This window comes from Sciurus vulgaris (assembly GCF_902686455.1).
Source record: "Sciurus vulgaris genome assembly, chromosome: 15".
NCBI classification, from domain to species: domain Eukaryota; kingdom Metazoa; phylum Chordata; class Mammalia; order Rodentia; family Sciuridae; genus Sciurus; species Sciurus vulgaris.
In genome coordinates, this window is record NC_136476.1 from 56601887 (window position 1) to 56627085 (window position 25199).

Here is a 25199-nt window from a genome sequence, read left to right on the forward strand (position 1 = left end):
AACCACTTTCTACCTGTCAGCTCCTCCCATCTTAGAGAGGGGCAGGTTTTCTAGGTGTGGAGTGGATTTCGAACCTGGCAGAATTGGGGCCCGGGTCTGTGTAACTCTGAAGCCTGCTCCACCCACTGTGCAGAGGACCTCCACCCTGGGGTCCTGGTAGGGTGACAACATCAGATATGGGACAGCTGCAGTACAAGCAGGGGTGCAGTGCCCCCTGATGGGGTCAAGGCTCCAGAGAGGAGACTAGTAGGAGCTGAGTCTTGGGAGATGAGTAAGAGTCTTTGCTGTCACCAGGAGCTCAGGGAGACAAGGTATAGCACAGGCAAAGGTACAGGGGTATCATGACCTCTGGGGAACTGTAAGCAGTGACTGTGGAGATTTGAGAGAAGAGACAGAGAATTGGGGGATGGCCCCCAAATGGAGGCCTTGGGGACCCAGCACACAGCAAGGCTCCCTCTTGGTGAGCACTGGGGACCATGCACAGTTCTGAGCAGAGGTGGGACAGTAAGGGCACTTGGAGGCTGACTCGAGCTTTGTAATGTCCTTAAAGTTGAATTCCATAGATCCAGTGGACACGGAGGGACATGACAAGTCTAAACCAAAGGGCCTGGGGAAGAACCTTTTCTGGTGGCCTTGGTTTTAAGAAGGTACAGAAAGCTAACCATCCTATCCATCCATCCAACCATCCATCCATCCATTCATTTGTCCATCCACTTGACCAATCGTGTATTACTTTTTAAATCAGATATCACTGATCTCCAGCATGTGCCAGACCTGACTGACACCGGGAATCTGGAAAGAGGCTCATGGGCCAAATCACAATTTCAAGGTGAGGTGATAGTGGTCATAGAATAGGCAGAGACAAAAGTCAGAAGCAAAGAGAAGGGAGCCATTAGCTCAGCTGGCCGATCAAGGAAGGCTACACAGAAGTGTCGTTTGATCTGATTCTAGAAGCCTAGGAGGAGTTCTCTAGCAGAAGAGAGGGAAGGGTCTTCTAGCAAAAGCAGCAGGAGCCTTATTGCCAACCCAACCAAAACCTTTCACAGAGCTAAATTTAGCTGGGCCATCTTCAAATAGGATGACTCCTGTCACCCAATGACTTAAACACCCCACTGAGCGTTCTGTGCAATTTCTAGGAACCCATTCCAGGATCTGAAACCCACGTGAGTGACTGGGACCCTGTGTTGAGTGAGCAGTGAGTGTGTTGAGGCGTGACCTTGACCCCGTGATGTCAAGGACTCAGCTTATCCCCAGGCCCCAGGCAATGTCCAGCCTTGGGAGTGACTGTGCACCCTTCCCTCTGAGAAGCCCCTTCCTTACCTTGGAACCTGATGGTGTCATTGATGATCTCCAGGGTGTCGGCCACAGCATTGTACTCTCCCACCTTCACCTCTCTGCTGTCTGGAGAGAGAGAGATGGTGGCCAGTTAGATGGGAATCCTGGGTGTGTCTGTCTCCCATCATCCTGGACTTTCCTGCAGGTTTTGTTCCTCCAATGTCCCTTCCAGGTAGAATCACAAGGCCTCTAACCAATCTGGGTTAGGACCGCCCCAACTGGGTATCCACCCTCTGCTGGGCAACTCAAAGCTGGAGAGCCCACTCACCCCAAAACTGGACTCTCTGCTTTTACTAAGTTCATTCTGACCTTTGAACTGTCTCCCTGCAGCTTTCCCCTGCTCAGCTGGCTTTGCCCTCTGGGACCACACAGATCACTTCTGTTCCCTCTACGTGGGGACCCCTTAGAGACTCTAAGACACAGGCCCATCAGCCCTGACCCTCTTTACAGAACCTCATTTCTACTTCCTGCGCCACCCAGGCCCTTCCTTGGACCACACCCCACAATGTCACTGTCTTTCTGATGAGTGTAGACCCAGGGCTGGCCAATGCATTTTAGGCATGATTTGGTCAGCCGTGAGTAGAGGGGATCATTCCCTCCCTCTCTTGTCCTTGTCACCATAGCCCTGTCAATCATCTCTGGGTGGACTGAGCATCTTTGGGGGGCCACGTTGCTCTGTGGCATCACACTGAGCACAGCTTCCTGCTGCTGCTGGTTCCTCGTGCGCACTGGTTCAGTGTGTTTGCAAACCCTAGTGTGCGCTCACACTTAGCTTCCTCCCTGCCACTGTTCCTCTGCTGGGTTTAGTTCACTGTTTGGGTCATTGTTAAGGTTAAGGTGATGAGGACTGACCCGGGTGGTGGCAGGAGGAATGGAGAAGGGGAGCGGATTTGACAAAGGTTTCTTTTCTCCAGGTAAAACAGGCACATCTGGTGATCAGCTGGGAGATGAAGTGGGGGCAGGCAAGTCATCCAGGTTTCTGGGGGTGGTGGTGACGAGCGCTCAGTGGGGGCAGGAGGGGGTCAGATGGAAGGAGTGGGAGACGATGAGTCTGTTTGGGGTGTGCTGAGCCAGAGGTGCCTGTGGATCATCCAGGAGCTGTCCGTGAGCCTGGAGCCCAGGGCAGAGGTGTGAGCTAGGGGCAGAGAGTGGAGGCATCAGCATGGAAGCTGGAGCAGGGGGCAGATGAGACCCCTGGGAGAGTGAACCCAGCAAGAAGGGGAGAGGGCCAAGTGCAGCATCAGGGGAACACGGGTCTCCAGGGTGGGCAGAATAAAGCTGCTCTCAAGGGAGACTAGGAAGCTGTGACCAGCACCCCGGGAGCAGGGTGCTGGGAGACAGTGAACATCTTAGAAGCCAAGGGACAATTTCACAATGGAGCTGGCCAGCAATGACGCATATCTCTGAGAGACTGGCACCACAAACCCCTTGAACTGGGGTTGGTGGCTTTGGTATATGGTGGAGATTGGTGACCACAGGTGAAGCAGATCCAGGGAAAGGTGGAGGTTAGAGGAAGGAACAGGGGGCAGAGAGTGGAGTCCCAGGGTAAAGCAGGCCTTGATGAGGCTAGGGAGCAGACAGGAAGGAGCAGAGGGTATTTACCAAGTGCCTACAGTGGGTGCCATGTTTAGGGTACGTTTGAATGTGTTCCCAGAGGTTCATTTGCAGGAAGCATGGTCCCCGAGTAGACAGTGCTCAGTGGAGGAGATTTTAAGAGGAGGGGCACAGTAGGGGGGCATTGAGGATACCACCCTCAGATGGGATTCATGCAACTCTAAGGGACCTTGTTGGTTCCTGTGAGAATAAGTTGCTAGAAGGGCTCCCGGCACCCACCCTGACTCCTCTTCCCTACATACCACTCACCACCCTCAAGCAAACCCCCATCCTTGTGGTCCCACCCAGCACGAGACTCACCAGAGCCAAGCTGAAGTTGGCACCACGCTCACGAACCTCCAGAACTGTAAGCTAACTGCATGGCTCTTTCTTCTCTATAAAGTACCTAGCCTCGGAAACTTTGTTATAGCAACCAAAAAAATGAACTAAAACGGTGGGCCTCATCTTGGCTGTTTTATGCCCATTTTCTTGTTTAGCTCCAACGTGTGAGGAACAGTTGCTCTTAGTCCTACCTTAGAGAGGAGATGCAGTCTTTTTCCACGTCCCCAGTGATACTAGGAGCAGAGCTATATTCAAACCCTGGACTTTCCTGACAGCCCATGCAACCAGGGGCCACCCCAAAGGGTTCCTTATGAGATACAGTTTTATGTCCTGTGCCTCCTGAATGCAAAGCCACAGAGAGCTTCAGACCCTGGTCAGCAAAATGCTCAGAACTTACAAAGGAATTTCAAGTGGGTACCTGGGGAAGCTGCCTCCTGGGTTTTGCTCCAAGTGAATTTCTTTGCAGAAATGCAGATGCACCTCTGGTCCCTTATGAACATCCAGGAGAGGAGACAGGGGACCCCCTGGACCACACTCCTGCCTGGTTTCTTTGACTGTGTGGGTAGAAGGGGAGCTGTAAAAGTCACTTCCTTCTCTCCACAAGGGTCCCTGCCATTAGGGGTATGGCCACACTGTGCAGGTGGTTGTTGCTTGCCTGGGTGCCCAGTCTCCTAAATGTCACATTAGCACACTCTGCTGGGCTCCAGCATCCCTGCTCTGGCCCTTTGAAGTCCTCAGCCCCACAGAGGCCCCAGTCAGCTCCTGTCGCTCAGAGAAGCAGGCCCTGATTTATTTATTTGGCGAGGGGAACAGCACATGAAATATGCAGGATGATCGGAATAAATCATCGGGAGCCGGGAAGTGGTGCGGCTGGCACCCCACGGCGCCCCCAGCCACACAGCCCGCCCCTCTGACTCATGACCTGCTGTATATACACTGTTCCTGGCACCAGCAAGGAAATAATGCTCGGCTCCCCACGATGACCATAATCACCATGATTTCTCCCTGGGGGCAGGACTTAGAGGCTCACAGGCACTTGACAAGTTCCTGCATTTAGTCCTCCTGGCAAACCATCAATTGGGTCTAATTCCCCCAGTCTACAGAGGAGGGCGGGGCCTCAAATAGGTTAAGTAGCAGTTCACAGCCACATGCTGGGCAGTGACCCAGTGGGCACCTGAACCCAGTCCCTTGGCTCTCAGTTCAGTGCACTGTTACTACTCCTGCTGAGCAGGGCTCTGGTCACCCAGCCCATGTTTATTGAGTGCCTGATTCAGTCCAAGATATTTCATCCTAAAGAATCCTTCAAAAGCAGCCCTGCAGGTGGTGAGAGGTTAAAGTTATTCCCACGCCCTTGACCAAGGTGGCCTCAGACATCCTGGGTGCTGAGGAGATGCTAGGCTAATTTCCTGGTTTAATCATCTCATTCACTCATTCAACAAATGTCACTGGGTACCAGTTCCGTGCCAGGCTCTGTGCTGGGGGCTGGAGGGACAAAGATTGAAAAATAAATGATAATTTCTGAGCTTGTGTGACTGTAACTGAAACTGGGCACCCTCAGAATTGCCAGGAGGGTTAAAGAGCAACATGCGCACAAGGTGCCCAGCTTGGGTCCTGACCCCTGGGATGTGTCCAAGGAATGGTAGCTATGTCGATTATGGTAAAAGGAGCTGTGAGTTATTTGCTATGGCAAATAACTTTTATGCCCATTTTCTTGTTCAGCTCCAACGTGTGAGGAACAGTTGCTCTTAGTCCTACCTTAGACTGTGCTTTGTTACTACTATCCGCTCCCATGTTGGTCCTTCCATTTGGAAGGTCACTTTCCCCTCATTCTACCAGGTCAATCTGCCCACGCCCTGCTGCCTCCTTAGGACGGCTTTCCTGAGTACAGGGTCCCAGCTGTGCAGGCTCAGGGTGCTGATCAGAGCTTTGCCCTGGGTGTGTCCAGGTCTTCTGATCCCTGCTGCCCAATCCGTTCCTTGGAACTTGAGGCTGTTTTTTTTCTGCCTGGGAACAGGGTCTCATCCCCTGCATTCTGGGCCTGCAGAGGGAAGGATCATGCTGCTCTGTTCTTCTAGCTGGGAGTGGGGGCTGCACCGACAGGACCAGTACTGTAAACTTCTAATGCTTGGGTTCCTGGTTAGTTCCATCAGGTAAACAGTATCAACCATTTATTTGGATTGGGACAGACCTTGTGGATGGAGATTGTGGACCAGGGGTCTGTACACAGCCTGGAAAGAAGGTCCATGCAGGGGTCCTGAGCAGGGGGGGGCAATAGCCATAGGCAGGCCTCCCTGGTCTGTGCCCCACTGCAGATTGTCACTGTCTCACTGTGATTCTCAGCCTTGAGTGGACCTTAGAGTCACCCAGAATTTCTAGAAAATACAGATGCCTGGGTCCCAACATGAGGGATTGAGGGGTGGGTCATGGGTGACAGCATTTTAAAAAACTTCCTTGGACTATCCCTAATGTGTAGCCTGGGTTGAGACCCACTGGATTGGAATGAGGGCCCTTCAGCACTGACATTTTCTGGTTCTCAGAGGCTAAAAATACCGTGAAACAAAGAACCTCCTTTCCTGCAGAATAATACTGCTTCCTTCTTGCAGTGCAAAATGAGAAGTGTTCTCTTTAATTTAGGCACATTCTTTATTTCAGAGTTTGGATTTGGATGCGTAAAGAAAATAGATCCTATTGGTGAAAATTTGACTGCCAAAAAATGTCCAGTCTGAAAATATTCTCTGGCTGTGGGCCTAGGAGCGTCCCTGAGACAGCTGGGCAAGAGCTTCAACCTGGGAATGGTTCAGCCTCCTTCCTGGGCTGTGTCTCCCAGGCAGGGGCACAAACGGGCTGCCAGACCTCTGCTTTAGCTGAACCCACACCCTGTGACCTGGGACCTACTCTCCATGCCCCCAAATGTCCATTCGCCTTTGGCTCTGGCCCTGATTTGAGGGAAGCATAGGTATGCTTTGAAGTTTAGTAGCTAACCACACACACACACACACACACACACACACACACACACACACACATGCACACTCAGTGCCTAACTCTGGAATGTAAAACAAGATAACCATGGCTCAACAAAAATCAATTCTGTAAATGCACCGAATTCCAGGACCCCAAACAAACCCGAAACTCAGATAGAGGAGATAGCTGTAAGCTGGAGACAGGCTGCTGGTGGGTAGGGTGGGCTTTGTCATGGTTCCTGTAGATAACCCTGGGGACGTCTGTCCCCTGCCTTGGTCTTGCTAAACAAGTGAGCAGAAGGCACTGTGGCCCCTGACCCTCATCCTGTGACCCTGAAACTGCTTTGAAGGGTTTTGCTCCCTGGGCCTTCCCCTCACATGACCTGACTGCTCTGGGGCACTCCTGTGGCCCTTCAGAGAAGGACACAAGGACCATGTGGCAACTGTGGGCCTTGACGCCTTCTCGTCCTCCAGGGTGAACAGCCGCTCCTCAGGAGGGGGTTTCACTCCCACCCCCTGATCTGCTGGCTGGCTGGGACCGCCCCAGAGGGTAGCTCTCCCCGACAGCAGTAGGTCTGAGCAGCCCCCTCAGCCTCGCAGAGCGACCTGGACTCTGAGCTTCCATGACATACTTGCTTCTCTACTATCACAACAAGGCACCATTGCCACATTTTAAACAAATTCACTGGTGTCTGTTGAGATTTTTGACAAGTTGGGTGGACACTGGTCAAATGATCCAGGACTAGTATAACCTGCCAGGGATAGATGGGCACCCTGACTTAACCAAACTGGCCCAAGGGCAAGAACTAGGAGCCTGAGGGACCCAGCTCACACCAGAGACGATAGCACAGAAGTGCCTTCTCCTCATGGCCAATGCCCACCGCCCCTTCAGAACTCAGTCCAGATGCCGCCCCTCTTGGGCATCTTCATGGAGTCTGCTGGTTGGAGCTGAGGGTCTCTCCTATGAATGCCCACAGCCACCTCTGCCACTCTGTGGAGGGGCAAATCACACCCTGCTGTGTCTCCTGTCAACTCCTCGTTGGCCCCAGAGCCCCTAAGGACAGAGGCTGCCTCTTACCCATCTCAGCACCCCCTGTGCCCACCTAAGACCTGGCATGTTGGCAATGCCATGATTGTTGAGAAATTTCAAAAACACGAACAACAGGACCAAAACAAAGGATGGGTGGCAGGTGGTGTTGATCCACATCAAGATCAAAACTTCTATTCAACAGCGACTTAAAGTTTATAGACAAGAGACAGGACAGGAGAAGCTATCTGCGAAGCTAAAACCCAATGTGGGATCGATAGCCGGATGATAGAAGGAACTCTTGTGAATCAAGAAAAAGACAGCAACCTCAAAATAAAAATGGTCGAAGGGTCAGAAGTGACGATTCATAAAAGACTAATAAGCACAGGAAGGAATGCCCAAATTCACCAGGAATCAGAGAATGATATTTAAAGCCACCGTGGGATATTACTTTATTCTTTTGGGCTGACCAAAAAATGAGAGGTCTGGTCAACACATGTGTGTGAGAGAGGAACATAAGGATCCCTCGGCCAGTGGGAGCGGACAGGGGTCTGGTCATTCCTAAGGGCGTCTGGCAGATTCTAGGCATATTCCATGTGCACACACTTTCTGATCCAACAATCTACTCCTAAACATTTGTCCTAAAGAAATTCTGAGTTGGGTCCATAAGAAGACACTTGGGCTCATGAGGATGGGAACTGAGGGTCACAGGGGGCGGCTGGGTGATGTGGTGGACGTGCCCCCTGGAGGGAGCAGGGAGAAGCTGTGGCCTAGGTGCACACCAGGAGCCGGAGGCATCTGACGAACAAGGTGCCCAGTGGGAAAAACACCAACACAAAACAGAACGAAAGAGAAATAAATATGTAAAAAAAGATGAAGTTGCACTGAGGTAAATTCAAAATAGATACTCACAAAATAGCACGCAGTGTGTGAGGACACAGACAAACAGTGTAAGCCTCAGACGGCTGCCTTCCGTGGGGATGCAGGGTGGATATGGGAATGACGGAGGGGCCCGGGGGTGATCCAGCCAGGGGACTTCCATGGACCAGTGCTAACAGCACTCCGTGAAGCCAGGCTATGAAGCCTGACCACGCTTCTCTCAAGGAATTCTGGAGTGGGGAATAAACCTGGGGTCATGGTCGAAAACTCCCAGGAGAGGAGATGGAAGCCCACAGTTGCTATGGCTTCTTCTGTGCCAGTCACTGAGTCAGAAACCTCACAGTGTCATGTCATTGAATTCTCACCATCGCTTTCCAGGTAAGGAATATGGTCACCTTTTATTAGTTTAAAATAAACTCTGCAAAAAAGGCTCAGAGAGACAATGCTCCATTGCCTGGCTAGCGATGGTCAGGCATGCCTGCTTCAAAGCCTGTGTATTTCCCCCATGATAGGGGATGAGCTCACCATCACTGGAGGCATCCAAGCAGAGGCAATGCTGTGAATGAATGTCAGGGCTTCCTTCAACATGGAGAGTCTGTGGCTCAGTGACATATAGTGTCTGCTAAAAAATTCTGTCCACCTTCCTTGGGCTCCCTGAAAGGGAAGCCCTGGATCATAAGGGGTAGGGGAGTGTCAAAACTGGGGACAGCCTCCCAGCCCCAAAGAGCCTGTGTTCGTTTCTGTCCTTTTATTCCTGTTTTCCCACAACTCTGAAGTTCAGTGGGTGACATCTCCACTCTTAATTCTATGCAGCCGAGTGGCACTCCAGCAAGATGGCCTTTGCAGACTCTTGGCCTGGTAAAAGGAGCAGCAGTGCTTGACTTGATAGAAGAAGGATGTTAAAAATTAGCCCCAGGAGTCTCAGACTAGGCCAAACTAGCTCCAAAAGTTTTCTAGAAGGTTCTGGAAAATTATCTTCCTGCTTTTATGGGCACTGGCATTTGGCCAAAGAGATTATGAATCCCCTTGGGGGACGGGGACTGTATCTTATTCAACTTGGCTTCCCCAGAGGACTCTGTAAAGCGCCTGGCAGATGCTCAGGAAATGCGCTCTGAATAGAACTGTATCTGTTACCCTAAAGACCAAACTCTAATTAATGTCTACAAATGGAAGGAAGGAGCTGCTACTTCACTAGGTACATGCTGAATGACAATTATGTCATTATAGTGATGCAGGACCCTGTCCCTTCAAATCAGCTGCCGAGACACAAAACTTCAAAGTCTGAGTCCTTTATGTCACTCAGAGGCTATGTGAGATCTGAGATCTCAGCTCAGGATCTCTCCCTGAGAGATTCTCACAAAGAGGCCTAATGAAGGCAGAGCGGGTGCAGAGCTGCAGATGCCGGGGCCTCTGAGAACAGCACAGCGGCTCTGATCACCACCATCCATTCAGCTTCCTCCCCTGCTGCAGGGTCTCAGCCATGTTTAGACTTCAGCTGTAATGGGGTTTCTTTTTTCTCTTATGGAGAAAAGAAAGGCAATTTTCTAATATTTGTTCCCAGTCTCAGGTGGCTCAGTGGAAAGCAGAGATGACCTGGGGCGGAGCACTGGACCTGGCTCAAATGGGCGTAGGTGCAAGGTCTGCGCCTGCAGGTGAGGCTGGTGTCACCCAGCCTCCCCTGAAGTCTTGGGCAGCTCCCTTGGAGGAGTGTCTCTCCTGGACAAGGGTAAGAACAGGTACGATTTATCTGGGAGGTGATCCTAGGATTCCCTGCTGGGGCGTGGGGAAGTGCGTCAGGGAAGAGAAGGGAGCCCGGACCAGGTCCCTGAGTGGGCAGGGTTCTGTGTGGGCAGCTGAGGCTTGGTGCCATGGGGTGCCCCTGGGAGAAGCTTGTTGGAGATGTCTCACCTGAAGGGAGAGGATGCTGGGGTATCGTCCCCACTTCTTACTTGTCATGGGCCCAGGGCTGTCCCGGGAGCACCAACTCTCTGGACAACCAGCCTGCTCCTCCAAGTGGTGGGGAGTTGTGGATGCGCTTAGTGAGATGCTGTTGGACTTGTTCTAGAACAAGGAATGCCCGGGGTGCAGGAGAGGGCCACTGATGGCATTCCCCACATTGCTCTCTAGGGCGGTCCTGGGGGGAGCTAAGGGCTCTGGAAGCGTTGAAAACTGAACAGATGGAGGAAGCTGGGGATGAGGACCATCTCTTTGGATTCAAAATGCTTCAGCCTAAAGAGGAGCCTGGGGCTAGCCCTGGCATGCTAATTGACAACACTTCTGTTTATCTGGAATTCTTTATTTTTTGTTTTTGAATCAAAGGGGATGGGGTAGGTGGTTTGTCCAGCCTGGAACAACAATGGCCAGCAACATGAACTAGCTTCAGTCACGTTTCTGTGGCTAAGGCCTCTCCTGGGCACCGGAAGTCCTTCCCTGACAAGCCACTGAAGACCCCAAGTACCTGATACTGCTCTTACATTTCCATGAGCCAATGACATCTCAAGCTCGGGGTCCACATTCTCACTAACTGACTCAGCAAACATGAAGCAGAGCCAGCCAGAAGCCCGTGGTCCGCTAGCAATGCGACATCGCTTCCCTGAGCTCGAGAGTTCTCAGAAGAGGCCTCACCTGTCCCCCGAGGGCAGTCTCAGAGGCAGGCAGGGCTGGCCCTAGTGCCATCCCATTTTTTGGAGGAGGAAAGGAGGCTCACGGATGTAAAATGACCTGCCCAGGATCATGCTGCTAGCAGGATTCAGAGCAAGAACTTGAATCCAGGGCTTTTGCTTCCAAATGAATTCACCAAGTTTCTAAGGGGGCCCTATTGCATGCGCCAGGCACTGTGGGTGCCAATCCTATAGCCCTGGAATCCGAAGGTGGAGAAGGACCATGCCTTCCTGGTTCCCTTTTGGATCTTCCCAAAGCGGCTTCCACATTTCCAATTCCTTTATGTTTTAGTTTTGCAAAGTGGGGAGGGGAGCCTCCTACCACGCACCTCCTCTACTGCAGATTAAAGGTGTAGAAGGCACTGGGAAGTTTGTGCCAATGAGAAGTTGACAAAGTAGGTCTTCAGAGGAAGGGTGGACTGGGTCAGCTCCCAGAGGTCACCAGTGAGCACTTGAGACAGTTGGTGCAAGCGGAGGAGCAGGACCCCCGACAGGAAGCTGCCATTGCTGGGGCGGGCTGAGAGGCTGGTCCTCACCAGCATGGGCACCAGACCTCTCTGAATAAGAGAGGAGGGCAAGAGCCCGGGGGAGGGAGGCAGAGAGAGAGGGTGGGAAGGGTCCAGCAGAAAACACGGCGACTCCATGTGGAAGCCTTTGGCAAGGTCACCAGCATGAGGCAATTTAGGAGCTGGTATTTTGGGGTGGAGGATGAGTCCACCATCTTCTGGAAGGTTCCAGAAGACAGAGTCTAGATCAATCCCTTTTGGAGGGGAGTGAGAGGCGCGGCCTGGAGGAAAGAAGGAATGAACTCAAGGTGTCACAGTGAGTCAGGGCTTACCTCAGGCAAGTCCCTTCCTGGATCTGAGCCTCAGTTTCCCCTTTGAAATGGAAATGATGACTAATAGCTATGCCAGCCTGGCTGGCCCATTCCATAGCTCAGAACCCTTCCATCTTGGTGGGCAAGGTACCTCTGAGACCCTTCGAATTTGGAAAACTAACTGTTGTGCTGATGCACGCCTGCCCCCTGCCTCCTAGTGGCTCATTTCAGTCCCCAAATAATATTCGATCCTTCTATCAGGTCAACCGGATCAACACCTGTTCAATGGGTAACAGGAGTCTCTGTGGGCCCAGCTGTGACACTCAGTAAGAGCTAGGCAAGAAGAAGGGAAGGTGGGGTGCTGTGGCTCATGCTTATAATCCTAGTGGCTCAGGAGGCAGGAGGATCACAAGTTCAAAGCTAGCCTCAGCAACTTAGCGAGGTGCTAAGCAACTCAGTGAGACCCTGTCTCTAAATAAAATACAGAAAGAGGCTGGGGACCTGGCTCAGAGGTTAAGTGCCCTGGGTTCAATCTCTGGTACACACCCCAAAAAAGGAAGGGAAGAGGCACACAGCTGTGGGTGTCCACAAGAGCACACAGGTGCCAGCACCCTGGGGAAAGCTGAAGTCCAGGCTCCACTCTGCCACTAGCCAATCACATGTCCCTGGGGAACACTTCCCTCCCCTGCATCTCACATTCCCCATTTATGCCATGAAGTGGTGGGATAAGCCCATCTTTAAGGGCCTGCCTTGTCTGACAGCCTATATATCATTATGCCAAGGGAGCAGCTAGATAGCTAGCATAGGCAGGTGGCCAACAAAAAGGTACCTAGGTGTCAATGCACCAGGAAGATCTACACTTGTCCCCCTAAAAGTGTCATCATTTTGACAAGGTGCTTATCATAATTGCTACTTACTAGCTGAGCAAAAAATAAATGCATATATGTATATGTACCATCTCACTTAGTTCTTTCCACATTCCAAGAAATCAGGTAAGATCTTATTCCTGTTTTATAGATAAGAACCATCAAGGCTCAGAGGGGTGACATCACTTGCCTGATGTTCTACAGAGACTTAAGTCAGATGGGTAGGACCCCAAAGTCCAGGCTCTGACCTACTGTTTACTGATCTGCCTTCCTTATAAATCCAGATATGCCTGAAGCCACAGAGTTGGTATCTAAACCTAGCGTTTGAAAAGGAAAAAGGCAAAGGGATTGGCAAGGACCCGTACCTGTGGTCGACCAGTCCATATTTCATATTTTACAAAATATTCTCTTAGAATGATACAATTTGAGAACTGGAAATATGACAAGAGCTTAGTTGCCATCACTAAAAAAAAAAAAAAAAAAAAAAAAAGTATCTTTGCCAGGATGCTTGCTTTGTTCAACCAATGAAGAAGCAAGACTTAGCAAATGGGAAAATAATTCTGTTTGCCCAAAATGACATCTTTGGGCACCTCTGAGAGCTGATATGCGTTTCAATTACCTGCCATGGGAAGACGAATGGGTGGATTTAGGAGATTGCCTTATGAAACGAGAGTGCTGGAAAACACCTCTTCCGATTGATCGGAAGCCTGGTGGGATTTGTCTGAAGGAATCTAAATAACTCGCTTTAACTTCCTGCTCTCCCCAGGATGGCCCTGGGATCTGCTCAAAGCGAGGGAATATGGAGGGCACTGTTCTTGTTTCTGGATTTTCTAGAAACATCAAGATGCTGAAAGACACTGCAGTAATGAATGATCCTTCCAGTGATTTCGTCTGACAATGCTGCTAATGACCACACCAGGCTGAACCAAGGCATCCGCCTTGAGGGACACCCAGGCCTGCTTCTCGCTGATACCCTGTGGACCCTGACGAGTCACTGTCCCTCTCTGGGTCTCTGTTTCCTTCTCATCACACAAGGAACTTGGTCTGGATGGTTTCTGAGGCTCCTTCCAACTCTGATAGCAGCAGAAAAGCCCAACAGATGAACTGGCTTCTTCAAGCCAGTGGTCTGTAAGGAGTGGGAGTTTATAACAGCAAGGAGATGAAAGAGACAACTGAACCCAGGCAGTAGTGGGACTTTTCGTGGATTCTCCGCAAATCCTCAGTAAAGGCAGCTTCGAAACAATCAGCGATCCACAGATTGGGAATGAAAGTGCATGAAGAACTGTTGTTAAATGTTTTAGGTACAGTAATTGCAGGCTGGTTATGTTTTAAAACGTCCTTATCTAGTAGAAATAGCTATTGAAGTATTTATAGATTGAAATGAGATAATGTCTAGGAGTTGCTTTAAAATATGACAGCCCAAAGTGGGGGTGGGGGATGAGTAAAGATAAAACAAGATCCAAGATTGGGGACATGGGGACATGCTTTAAGGCGGGTGGTGGAGACATGGCTCTTGAGGCTAGTCTCTCTACAGCGGAGTCTGTTGGACACTTCTGTGATCAAAACCAAAACCAAATCCAGGCTCCCCAGCATCATGTGTAGATATAACCACCGCTCCCCCACTTTCCTAAGCCTCTCAGAGTCAGAGACCAGGAGGCCTGAGAAGTAATGAGTCAAAACTGACATTTTCAGAGGAGTGTCTTCTATTGACTCTTCCTTGTTTTCTTGGAGTCTCATATCATACTTTCATTTCTTTTGATGTATTTTACTGCAGAAACACAACATCCCTGAATACAAATGTCATCAACTAGAAAGAAAGAAGCATCAAAAGAAAAAAAAAAAAAAAAAAAGCCTACCTTGAAATTGAGTAAATTTAATGGTGCCCATTCTCTCCCCGTTCCGGAACACAACTTGACCCTAAAAACAAAACAAAACAAACAAACAAGAACAAAAGAGAAATGCCACATTAGCCCAAACGCTGCCGAACTCACTGCAATTCATTAACTGTACAATGCGATTATTAATATTGGAGAAAAATAGACTCCCATTGGACCACAGATGCAAAATCAAACTAATTATTTTTAAATTAGTTGTGGCTTTATCTGGTTAATTTGCGAGGAGCACAAAATCAATAATGGAACTACCACATGTGAATTAAAGTCGAGATAAGCATCATCATTATCAGTGTGACTATTTGTCAAACACCTACGTGTCCTGTATTATCTTGGGGACAGGTTTTCCAGGGAGGATGGAGGCAGAGGTAAGGCCTTCAGAGGCTGGCCCTGTGCCTACCCAGAGAGACATGGGGCTTTGCTGAGGCTGTTTTGCTTACCGACCAGGCGGGTGCTGGAGGTCAGTATTTCTTGTTAAGGACAGAGAATGTTTGTATAAGTTCTTCCTGGATGGTGACGTCATCTCCAATTATAACTGGGCCATGGTGCAGCACAAAATTAAGCTTCTCCCGCCAGCAAGACCTGGCTACTGTCACAGGCAGCTGAGCGCCCTCATTAGGGACCTCAGGGGCTAAAGACGGCATCATTTTCTGCATCTGTCTTGCTGGCTTCCATATGCTTGATAAATACACCAGGAATTTAAAGGGGAGATGTCATCTCTTTTTGCTAGTTTACAGTCCACCTGAGATTCTGCAGCCTTGCAAGGAAATTGACAGGTTCCCATCATTGCATCTTAATGACTGGGTTAGGTGATAAGTGGGTGAGCCCCATTCTATAGCTCAGGAACCCTAGACAGTCAGGTTCTCCACTTTTCACAAGGTCATTACTAGTGAGGCTGGGACTTGAATCCAAGATTCATTTAACACCCATGCTATTTCACTATCATGTGCGGCTTCGGGTCTAGAAATAAATTCCTGAAGACAAATCTTTCCATTATCATGAAATTAGGAGAAGAAATTGTTTTAAAGGGACCCTGCTTTTCTCTCCCCATAATCCACTTGCCTCATGAGGCAGCAGCACGGACAATATTCCAGATGCCACTTAATTCTTGGGAGAAAGCTCCAGGAAGCACCTTCCCTTAGGTGGAAACCCTGTGGCTTCCAGAACAAAGGAGATCCTTCCACCTGTTCTCAGAAGGAGAAACACCTTCCAAGGCCACTTTGGCACCTTTTTGAAGTCCCGAAGACAGCTGTGAGTAGTATCAGTTAGAAGCTAACACCCACCCAATTCTATATTCAGGTGCCGGTAAGCAATTCCCTGGAGTGTGAAAACACTTCAAGGGAAGGTGAGACAGGAGCTGTGATTTTATTTCTAGGGATGATTGAAAATCACAGAACACCTTCCCAAAGGATCACTTTTATGCAAATGGACCACTTTGCCTGGCTGGGAAAGAAACGTTGCCCACAAGGATTTTTTTTTTTTTTTTGTCTGATAAGGGTAGAGATCTAACTACTTTACCAACCTCCAGCCACGCTTTGAAGAATTCCAAAGACTTCAAAGTTTAAAATGCGCACCCTTCTGCAGAGTCTTCATTAGTTAAATTTAAAAGTGTAGGGAATGGTGTCCGAGCTTAGTTGGAAGACATCAGAGTGCAATTTGGGGGCAGGGGCGGCAAGGAACAATCTCCCTTTATTTTTTTCTTCCCTTTACTTTTTAAACAAAACTAATTAGCCCACCTTGAGGTAAGACCTGTCATATTTTACTAACGATAACTATTTTTAATAAGACAGCTCCTCCCAGCGCCTTAATTTCCCGGGCCGTGCTGTGGAAGGAGGTGCGTCTGTCTCTCAAGCCTGGGTTCAGTTTCTTCTCAGGCAAGTTCCTGAACATCTCTGAATCACAGTCTTAGCACAGCTCCTAGTGTATAAAAGGCACTTAGTAAATGGCAGTAATCATCTTTATTTAAACACTTTTAATAGCAGGGAGCGGAAATGGAAAGAGCTGAAACACCAGGAAGCTTTCCAACACTTGGGAAGAGATTTTCAGCTCCCACGTGACATCAGCCGGCAGAGGGGGTGAGCCATTGGGTGCTTATCCAAGGTGGCCTCAACCACCACCTCAGGATGACCGAATGCCTACCTCATGAGCCACTGTGTGTTCTGACCACCAACAGGAGGACGGGGACATTTCTGTCTATGGTAGCTGGGACTCATGGAAACACCAGAGGATCTGCACCAGAGATAGGGCCAGAAAGTTCCCTGAAGCCCCCTTCAGAGGAAATCGAGTTACTTGACTCCTTGGCAAAGGAGTTCCCATGGCACCTACAGAGTTTGCTGATGAAGTCCACTCTGTGTCCTGAGTATTTCTGACTGGACAAAGGACCACTGACCCAGCCAAGACAACTTGCTGAGACTTGCCTGAAGACTCTGCAGAACTGTGCATACGTCCAACCTTGAAGTCTTAAGGAAGTAACACATTAGGAAGTCCTCATGGTCCCCAGGGTGATTTTAAAAAAAAATTCTGTCCTACAGGTATCCCTCGTGTTAGAAGGCGGTCAACTCACACATCATAAGCATTTATCTATCTATCCTATGCTAAGTACTTTTCATTTTATCTTATTTTGAGACAGGGTCTCACTGTGTTGCCCAGGCTGGACTTGAATTCCTAGACTCAAGCGATCCTCCTGACTCAGCCTCCCAAGTAGCTGGGACTACAGCTGTGTGCCACCATGCCCAGCCCCAATTCTCTTCTGGATACTGGTTCCTGCTCTAGGAGAGGCTTGTGAATGATGAGGAGGGATAGACAGAACAAGTCAGTACAAGAGGAAGACCTTTCCGTTAGTGATGAGGCTGCGAAGGAGGTCAAGATGGTGGCTGGGAGAGGGAGCTGATTTAATTGCGCAGCTGGGAAAGACTCAGTGAGGAGGTGATATGGACGCCAAGTCCTGCTCGCCAAGGAGGAGATGTTGAAAGGGAAAAGCCAGGCGAAGGCCCAACGATAGAAGAGGGCTTGGAGAGCTCAAGGAGCAGAAAGGCCTGTGCGCTGGGAAGGGCTGCCAGTGGGAAAACAGGTAGGCCGGGGCCAGGTGCTGTTAGCAGGAGACCCACTGAGGGGCTCGGGGTGATTCTAAAGGTAATAAATAGCCACGGGAGGTGGGGAGTCAGGCAAAGCCATCTTGTGATCTGACTTAAGATCTGTGAAGATGGCCCTGGCCGCAGGAGAGAGAATCCACAGTCCCGGGGGCCCAGGTGGCAGCAGAGAACCTGTTTGGAGGCTCTGGAGGTGGCGGGCGGGGATGGCCAGTTTCTCTGACTTGCCTGCTCAGGCCACTGTCCTGGGTCACAGATGCTGTGTGTGCTGCCCAGAGGGACCTGGGCATGGAGCACTCATTTCCCAGATGCCCACATCTTGGCGGCTGCTCGGTTGTCCTCCACCAAGCAGACCTGTGTCAATTAAGATTCTGACTCTTCCCTAGGGCCGGCTATACCCAATGGTCAATGTCAAGGTACACAGTTCTGGAACCCTCGTCTCAGTTCAGAACACTGTGAAGGACCATGGTACCTAGAGGTTCCCATGGGGTCTGCTGGGGTTGCTCTTGCAACTGTGTCTCATTGCCTTGTCCCTCTGCCCTTTCCTGCTTCTCTGACTCCCTTCCAGCTTCTGTTCCTGAGAAAACTTCCTGGTAAATTTCCTGTAGGCAAAACTTTGTCTACAACCTGTTTCTTGGGTAACCCAATCTTGCACACCTGATATCAAAGGTCCTTGGGGCTGGCGGCCAACTCCTTGCAACCTGAAGGAGCCTGAGTGATACGGATGCTGGGAGAAGGCTCTGTGGCCACTGGACTGCTTCGGGCTCACTTTGGTTTGCCACTGCAGAAAGGACAGCCAGGCTGGTGTTACTTTCTAAAACCCCAGCTAGAGCTGGGATTTTTTTTTTTTTTTTTTTTTTTTTTTTTGGTTTCCTTCTCCAAGAATTGTGCACTCCACACAGGAAGTCTTTGTGCATCTTAAGTGCCCTGATCTCCTTAAGCATTTGTCACGTGCAATCCAAGATCTGTCACTGGGAACCATCACATACTATGAGACCAAACCATGTGATGCATGAAATTCCAAGGCAATGGAGTTTGGTAACTGACCTGGGTGCTGGCCAGTATTTGCCTGTTCGCTTATAGTTCACTATCGCTCTTCTGTATTCTTCTCTGTGTTGCAGGGGCTGGAAGTCTGGGAATTATATTTCCCAGAAGCCCCTGCCAACTGGTTCCATTTAGGTTCTGCTAATGAGAAGTGTTCATGGAAGATTAGAAAGTATGCACCAGGGAAAAGCTTTCATCTCCCTTTTATCTGCTTTGGTTTCAGCAGTAGGAGCTCTGAGAGGCTGAAGGTGTCAGGGAGGCCCCAGCAGCACCTGACTGTCTGCTCAGTGGTCAGAGGTGGGGTCCCCGAGGCAGCAGAGCAGAAGCGTTGGAGGCTTGTGGGCTTGGGTGTTACTTCCATTATTTTATTTATATTCCAAATTGCTTTGTAGTCATTTTTAGAAACTCTTTGTAAGTTAGATTGTATTATCAGCATTGTCAAGAATCTAGAAACCACTTCAGGCATTTCAGAGGCAATGGCAACACCATTTTCCTTTCTGTTCCTCCAGCCCCAGGGGCTTGGCAATTGTCTGAAAAATCTGACTTCAGGGACAGCTCTCCTTGTTCGGCTTTTCCATCCCTTCCAACAAAGTTGGAACCAGTTCCTTGTGTTAAATCTCCGTCTGAAGTGCCTGAAGTGGTTTCTGTTCCCCTCAAAGGAGGCAGATTGATCATGGATCCTAACTTATGAAGAATTTGTAAGAATAACCACAGAGCAGATCTGGAAATAAAACAATGGAGGTAAAACCTCAAGTGGATAATTGATAAGGGACTTTTTCCCCTGAAGAGTTGTTGCCAATGTTAAAAAAGCATTCTGTTTCATATAGTCAATCCCAACTAACAGTTCAGTTTTTTCTTTTCTTTTTAAAGAACTGCAGATCGAACCCAGGGGTGCTGTACCACTAAGCTATGACCCCAGCCCTTTTTGTTTTTCATTTTGAGACAGCATTCCATTAAGTTACCCAGGTTGGCCTCTGTCTTGTGATCCTCCTGCCCCAGCCTCCCATAGTAGCAGGGGTTACAGGGGTTCATCATCGCACCCAGCAAGAGTTCAGTTTTAATTGGAAGAAACACAGTTGCATTTACTTTTTCAGAGAAAACTTTAGAATGTATGGGATAACATATGGGAAAAAATTTCAGTGTCAGAATATGCCAGAAAGAGTAAATATCGCCATCAACGTGAGCGGGAACAGTCATTGAGTATTTCTGGGCCTCGATTCTTCTATCTGAAAAACAGTAAGAATAAAACCTATTTCTCAGGACTGTGAAAATTAATGACAATTATGAAAAGGGAACAGCCCAGGGCCACAAAGAATAACGGTCATCATAATTCTTTCAGTTGATTTAAATCAGCAAAATCCTGTCTGATATTGGCTCCGCCATCCCAGACCAGTCGGGGAAGAAAAAGTACACTAAATATTCCAGAAACTTCCTCTGGGAAAAAGTCTCTGTCTTTAACGTTTCACCAGTGAGTGTGAGTGAAATTCACTCCAGCAACGATTTACGAGTCTTCCAGGTCTAGCCCTGGGTTAGGGGCTCCTTTTCTTCCTTTTTCTCTTTCAGTGTTTAATTTTGCAGTGGAGGATAGGGACACCCTGCCCAGGGACACTCCGCCCAGGGACACCATCTGGTATCCAAGAGTCAGGAAGGCAGCCTTCTGAGGCTTCTGGGAGGTTTTTAGGCAATGCTCTGGCTGGAGCTGGCAGCGTCAGAGAGAAGCTTGTGGCTTGGCCTGAAGGTGCGGAGCGGCTGGCCCACGGAGGCTGCGGTCCCTGCGGTCCTAGGTGCTCTGGGGCTCTGGAGCACACCCCCATCTCCAGGCAGTCACGCTTGCCTCGGAGAGGCGTGAACACTCATGCTCGTCTGAGAGTTTGATCTGTGCTGCCAGGAAATCTGAGTAGCTGGGAGGTAAAGGTCACGGGGAGGAGGGGGCAGCACATCCCTGTTCAGGTAGATGGCCCCTGGCCGCCTTGGAGCATTCTGCTACCAGCCTCCACTCAGGACAGCACTGGTCTCGAAGGAATAACAGAGCCTTTGAGAACCGCCAGGGTTAGACGGCGGGAAGGCTTTCCATCAAGGGTAGCGACCTGCATCCTGCAGGCTTGAAGAAGGTGCCCTCTGTCTCCACATGAACAGCAGGACTTAAAAGAGAAAAAAAGACCAAATAATTGGGTACATCCACCCATAGATTCTGCAAAGGTAAAAACTACTCTTTGTTCCTGCCTGTCCCCTTGGGCTCCAGGACAGGCCATATTTTGCCTTCTATTTAAAATATTTTCTTCTACTGAAAATTCTTTTGATAGGCCCAAGACTTCAGAATGTTGGATGTGCTGCTAGGGACTTAAAAGGCTGGTCTGCAGAGAGTTCAGAGGAGGAGCAGGATGGGAGGTGTGGCCTGTCCCATGCCACCCTTCTGCTGTCATCATACTGATGATGGTGCGCAGTAAGGATGGAGGAACCAGAATCAGAAGGTCCAAAGGAACAAGGAGCCATCATCTGCAAAGCATGCCAGGGCTGTAGGGAGGGCATGCGTGGTGGAAAGAAGTGGAGACCCAGAGGAGGAGGCTGGTGGAACAGCCCAGGAGAGGTGAACGGGCTCCCCCTCGTTCCCTCAGTTACTATAAGATAAGCCTCAGGCAAGAACAAAATGTCCAAGAAAAAGATGACAGTGAAGGAAACTGATGCAGACACCTGATGGGCAACTACAACACACGACCCATCACCAAGTGTCCTACCGGTGCCAGATGACAGAGTTAAGCAAAATCCACACGGCCCTGGATCACACAGAGTCTATAGCCTGGTGGGAGAGACAGACACTGAACCATGAACACAGATAAATAAAGAATTATAGACAATAATAGGCAAGATGCAGGAAAAGCAGAGGGTGCTATGAGAGAGCATTCTAAGATCCTACTTTAACTGGGGATCAAAGAGGATCTTTTGGGGAAGGTGACATTTGCCCTGAGACCTGAAGGAGTTAGCCGAGCTAAGAGAAATAGGGTGAAGAACCCCCATGTACATACAAAGGTCCTGAGGCAGGAAAGAGTAGAAAATCAGAGCACCTGGAGCAATGCCAGTGAAGCTGGAAGTGGCAACTGAGTGGGAGACCAGTGTGGACAGTGACCGGCAAGGTGGAGGGCACAAGGTCATCAGAACCTTACAGGCCATGTCAAGGATGCTGGGCTTAATTTTGAAAGCAGTGAAGGGTTTTAATCAGGGAATGACTTGATATAAGTTACACAGACTTAAATGTTATATTATAAAAGTTTGGAAAAAGTGATCTCCTGCTTGTGCCAGACATGGATAGCTGTTCACCAGATTCATTTCTTTTTCCTCCTGGGCATGTGACTAGATGTTTTCCAGCTTCTCTGACAGTCAGGTGAGGCCATGTGAGTTTTAGCCAACGGAATGTGGGTGAAAGCATTCCAGGTCTGACCCCCTGCAAACCTCTCACAAGATACTTCACACGCCTTGTTTTCCCCACCTGCCAATTAATTCACAGGATCTGTCAGAGGACTCTGAGGCCGAAGGACGAGGGAACAGGAGACAGAGGAGCCTGGTCTCATGAATGATGATGTGGGAAGGCTGTCCACCAGACAGAATATCCACTCGGGACTTTGCATATGAGAGTGCTACATTTTTAGTATGTTAATCCACTAAGATTCTGAGATAGTTTTGTTATAGCAGCTAGTGTTCTTTATCCTAACTAATACAATCACAAATGATGAAAGGGAAACAAAGGATAAAAATTGAACATAGAGTATGTTCACAACTTCATAAAAATTACCACCACCAAGTAACGGTGTTAACACTGGCTAGTCCTAGATTGTGTGAGCATGATCATGTCTTTTGTCTTCTCTTTATGTTGTAATACTTTGCAATATTCTCTAATGAGCAGGTATTATTTTAATAGTGAGAAAACTTTATTAAAAACTTTTTCTTTGAAATGATAAAACACATTTTTTACAGGCAAAAATAGCAACATCATCACCAACAAAATAATACCCCTTCTTGAAATAGATTAATTTTTACTGACAGCGTTTTCCTGAACAAGATCCAGGAATCTGTGCAAACATAAGCACATTTTTCCCCTCCACTTCAAATAACCAAAAGCGCAATGAGCAAGGAGTCGGAATGCACACCTTCCAGTTGAACTAAGTCATTTTCTAGGAAGGGACACCAGGAGCAGTTCCCTTCTCATCTCTGTCCTCAGGTTTCTCTCTACAAAACAGGCAGAGATAACAGTCCTTTAGCTCCATGTTGTTTAAGCCCCGCCCTGTTCTCCTTCATTAATACATTCTTGACAATGACCTCAATGGGATGAGGTACACATCATCATTTCCATTCACAGGGGAGGAAGGTGAGGGTCAAGAAGCCAGGAATTTGCCCTGGGTCACACAGCTAGTCAGCAGCAGAACTCACCCCAGATGCACTGACCTCAACCTCACGCTCCTAACAACAATTTGGACTCTCTTTGCAAGAACCTGATATTGATCAGAAATGATCAATGCAGGGGACCAGAGTGAATGGCTCCCAGCTCTCTGGTCTGGGCAGTGAATGGATGGTGGTGCCATCTCTTGCTTGCGCAGTCAGCAGAAGGGACCCGAGCAGATCAGCAAGTGGCGCCTTTGCTCAGGTCCCCTTGTGGGTGCCAAGATGAGAGTTCTGTAGCTAGAAAGCCATGTATCATCACCAGGCCTCCAACCAGGCTCCGCACCTCTCTTTCCTGGTCATTTGCAGATGTAAGCATCCTCACGATTAGAAGTATTTAATTTTTGCTTTACTGTACATTCTATTTTTGTTTAATAGATTAGTCTCCACCAGGAAAACCAAATTGCTGACCATTCCACCCGAAAGTCTAAGATGTGCAATTTGCAATCTGTTGCAATCTTTGCTCTTTGTCAGAGTGGGTTGCAGACTGACCTGGGGGGCAGGTGTTGGGCCAGGACTCAACGGAGGCAGCTGGAGAAGTAGCAGCCCAGGCTTGATGTGAAGGGGATCAGGCCACAGGAGGTGGCCCAGGAGAAAGAGAGAAGAGCATATATGGGAGACACAGGAAAGGGAAACTGGTTAGGATGTGGTGACTCGTGAGACAGGAGACCCAGGAAGGGCACATGCTGGGAGGCAGGTTGTCTGGGTGCTACGCAGGGGTCTCCCAGGAACTTTGGTTGCAGTCTCTAGAGTGGAAGGAGAGGAAGTTTATATGACCTGAAATCCAGGCTCAGAATTCCTCTTGGGGTTTTGGACAAGTTTGGTGTGGAAAGGAGTCTGGTTTAGACTTCTGAGAGGAAGAACCTTAGGGCACACCTGGCATTGGAAGGCAGGACAGTCGGGGGAGGTTGGCTCCTCTGCCAGAGGCAATAGGCTGTCATTATTTTTCCTCCTGAGGAGGAGGGGGGGACCGGGGGATCTTGGAGGTGGAGAGAGAACCCTGATAGTGGCTAAGGAGGGACTAATGCTCAACTTGAGCCACTTAAATTCATTCTCTGGTACAAACCCCAAATCTACACCAAGTGGCTGCAGGAGAGGGTGGTTTTATGTTGGCTTTGTTTTCTGCAGATAGAAAAAGAGAGGGAAGGGCTGCATTTGCTGCACATCAATATGGCCGGAGGAAGACAGGAAGGATCATGCAGCTGTCCAGATTCCAAATGAATTCAGCAGAAGCAGGGTCACGGGAGTGAGGACCCCCACCCTGGAATTTGAAGGAGCCTTGAGATTAGTTGTGGGCACCCCCAAACTGAGGCATGGAGCTTCCTGACAGCCTTTATAAGCTCTCATTGGTGACATCAGGTTACTTGGAAGATCCTGGGGTTGAGCAGAAAGGTCTCCAAATTTTGGAGAAACTCCCTGGCATGGCAAGTCTGGAGCAGGGCCAGTGGGCGTGTGGTGTGAGGAAGGAAAGGGAAGGGCAGAAAGGCCCTTGACCTTGACCTTTTATTCCCAGGAGAGAGGGGGCCATGCAGCTCTACAGCGATGTCCTAGTGCTGGACACCCCAGCTTTCTTGCCCCCAGGTATGTGACTCCTCAATGGGCTTCAGCCCAGCCCTGAAGCCCCACTCTCCCACGCCTGCCCTCCCGATCACCCCCTGCCTGTCTGGGGCCACGACCTGGCCTGGCTCCAGCCTTAGCTGGGCTAATCCTGCTTTTCAGATTGATGGACTGTGCAGGGTTTTACAAAGAAGAGAGTGCTGGGGTCCTGCAGACTGTGGGGTCAGGAATTGCTGGGTACCTGCTGTGTCAGGCCTAGACCAGTCAGAACAACCCCTACAGCTCAGCCCTGCCCTTGGGAAGCTCACAGTCTGCTGCAGGAGGCAGGCTCATGGTCAGATAACCACAGGGCAGAGGAAGAAGTGCCCAGGTGGGCAGAGAGCCTGGACTGTGGCGCATCTGTCCCAGCTTGGGGTGAGAGAAGGCTTCCGGAATAGAGGGTGTCTCAAGAGAGCCCAGAAGGGTCAGGAAAAGCTAGCCGGCCAAAGCCAAGTCTGGAGATGGTGAGTGGGTTCCAGAAGCAGGAACTGCACACGCAAGGCCTGGAGGTGACAGAGGGTGGCATATGGTGGCGGGCAGAGGTGGTTCTAGCTGGGGGAATCACAGAAGAAGGGAAGTGAGGGCTTCCTCTCAAAAGCACATACCAAGAGGCAAAAGAAATTTGATAACATCCATAGTGAGCATTTTTGTGAGACAAAGGAAGC

The 25199-nt window shown here is 49.5% G+C and overlaps 1 protein-coding gene across 1 annotated transcript in view; it reads right to left on the reverse strand.

Annotated features, from left to right (window-relative positions):
- Nucleotides 1–25199, reverse strand: part of GABBR2 (gamma-aminobutyric acid type B receptor subunit 2) — a 347122-nt gene that overhangs the window by 80408 nt on the left and 241515 nt on the right. Inside the window, exons 8-9 of the mRNA XM_079112233.1 lie at nt 14339–14399; nt 1321–1401 (exon numbers count right to left, since the gene is read on the reverse strand). Of these exons, the coding sequence (XP_078968359.1) occupies nt 1321–1401; nt 14339–14399 (142 nt within the window). The remainder of the gene's footprint in view (nt 1–1320; nt 1402–14338; nt 14400–25199) is intronic.